This window comes from Sinocyclocheilus grahami, unplaced genomic scaffold (genome assembly GCF_001515645.1).
Source record: "Sinocyclocheilus grahami isolate Dianchi unplaced genomic scaffold, SAMN03320097.WGS_v1.1 scaffold967.1, whole genome shotgun sequence".
NCBI lineage: Eukaryota > Metazoa > Chordata > Actinopteri > Cypriniformes > Cyprinidae > Sinocyclocheilus > Sinocyclocheilus grahami.
Window position 1 is genome coordinate 161,214 of NW_015506146.1, and position 1,471 is coordinate 162,684.

General features: G+C 35.0%; 1 protein-coding gene across 1 annotated transcript in view; it reads right to left on the bottom strand.

The window, feature by feature from the left end:
- LOC107564865 (magnesium transporter MRS2 homolog, mitochondrial-like) overlaps positions 1–1,471 on the bottom strand; it is a 12,003-nt gene that overhangs the window by 2,809 nt on the left and 7,723 nt on the right. The window contains exons 6-7 of the mRNA XM_016250042.1: positions 796–926; positions 489–547 (exon numbers count right to left, since the gene is read on the bottom strand). Of these exons, the coding sequence (XP_016105528.1) occupies positions 489–547; positions 796–926 (190 nt within the window). The remainder of the gene's footprint in view (positions 1–488; positions 548–795; positions 927–1,471) is intronic.

Sequence of the window (1,471 nt, forward strand, 5' to 3'; positions counted from 1 at the left end):
AAAAAACTCAAATAATTCTAATTGTTTCCTAATTAGAACTTAAAATGTATTTCTTCATACTGCAATACTGCACTGTACATCAGAAAAACATTAGTAGCAGCCCTAGTATGATAATAGCATTGATAATTGATAATATAATAATAATATATATTAGATATATATTATTATAACTGATAATAGCTCGATATCAGGCACTTTTTATTAACACTAGTAGAGGCAAAAACAACATTTCAAAACTGACTAGTTGACGCTCTATAATTGTGTTAATTACACAAAACTATCACAGACAGACTTCACAGCAAAGACAGACTTGTGGCTTATGCACTATAATGGGAACATTGCTCACATTAGGCAATTTTTAATAGTACAGTACTTGAAAATTATTGTTAAATGCAATTTCTGGCACCTCTAAATTATGCTCCTTAAAAGCACCACCATAAAACAATATTACAACTACAAACACAAGGGGGAAAAATTGAAAAACACACCAGGGGACATTACTAAAAAACAGCTGTTAGATGGCCTAGTCGACCATCCTGACTCGTCCCTAATTAACACAAGAAAAACACAACAAAACAATCGTTTTATACCTCTGGATAAGCTTCATACAGCAATTAACCTACCATACCAATTATGTCACAGCGATCCTTCATTAAGATTAGCTAATAAGAAAGGTAGGTTCTTAATGGTGTAGTTAAATGCCTCTTGCGTTTGGGAACATAATGTTCTAAAAACAATAATATGGCTAGGGAAAGACTTTGAGTGCAGCTTCTTACTGAAGTTAAATAAACTCACCTCTTGCTATTAAGCAGGAGCATATGGAGTTTGCTGCGGTCGGCAGAGAGGAGCTTGGAGTCGACCAGTGACTCCAAACAATCCAGAACCTGAGGCTGAACTTCATGGAGCCGCATCTGCAGCACATTCACCTGTGCCAGAACATATGCTTACCCATATAAACATGCAACAACGGATGACTGCACATATGGAGAAAAAAAAAATGAAGTAGATGCAGAGACCAAGAACAAAAACATGGACAAAAATCAGACTGTGGTATGAAACAACAATTCCACACTACCCAATATAATCCCCAGACATGAATAACTCAAAGTAATAAATATGTTTATGATGCACTTAAGGCTGCAGTTATTTTAATTGTGAAATATTATTTTATTCCCTCTATTTTAATATATTTTAAAATGTAATTTATTCATGTGATCCCAAAGCTGAATTTTCAGGACATTACTCCAGTCTTCAGTGTCACTTTGTTCTGGCAAACAAGTCCATGAGACAGTAAGGGGCTTTGTCTTACTCATGCTCAATGAACACTCGCGTCCATCCAATGTTAACGTTTCTCTTGTCATTTATTTAAAACAAAATACACGCAATACAGGAAAAAAAAGAAAAGAGTTCCACAATCCCACAATCTGACTGGTCTGCACTCCTTTGTTAATCTTATAGTGCACTTGTGAAT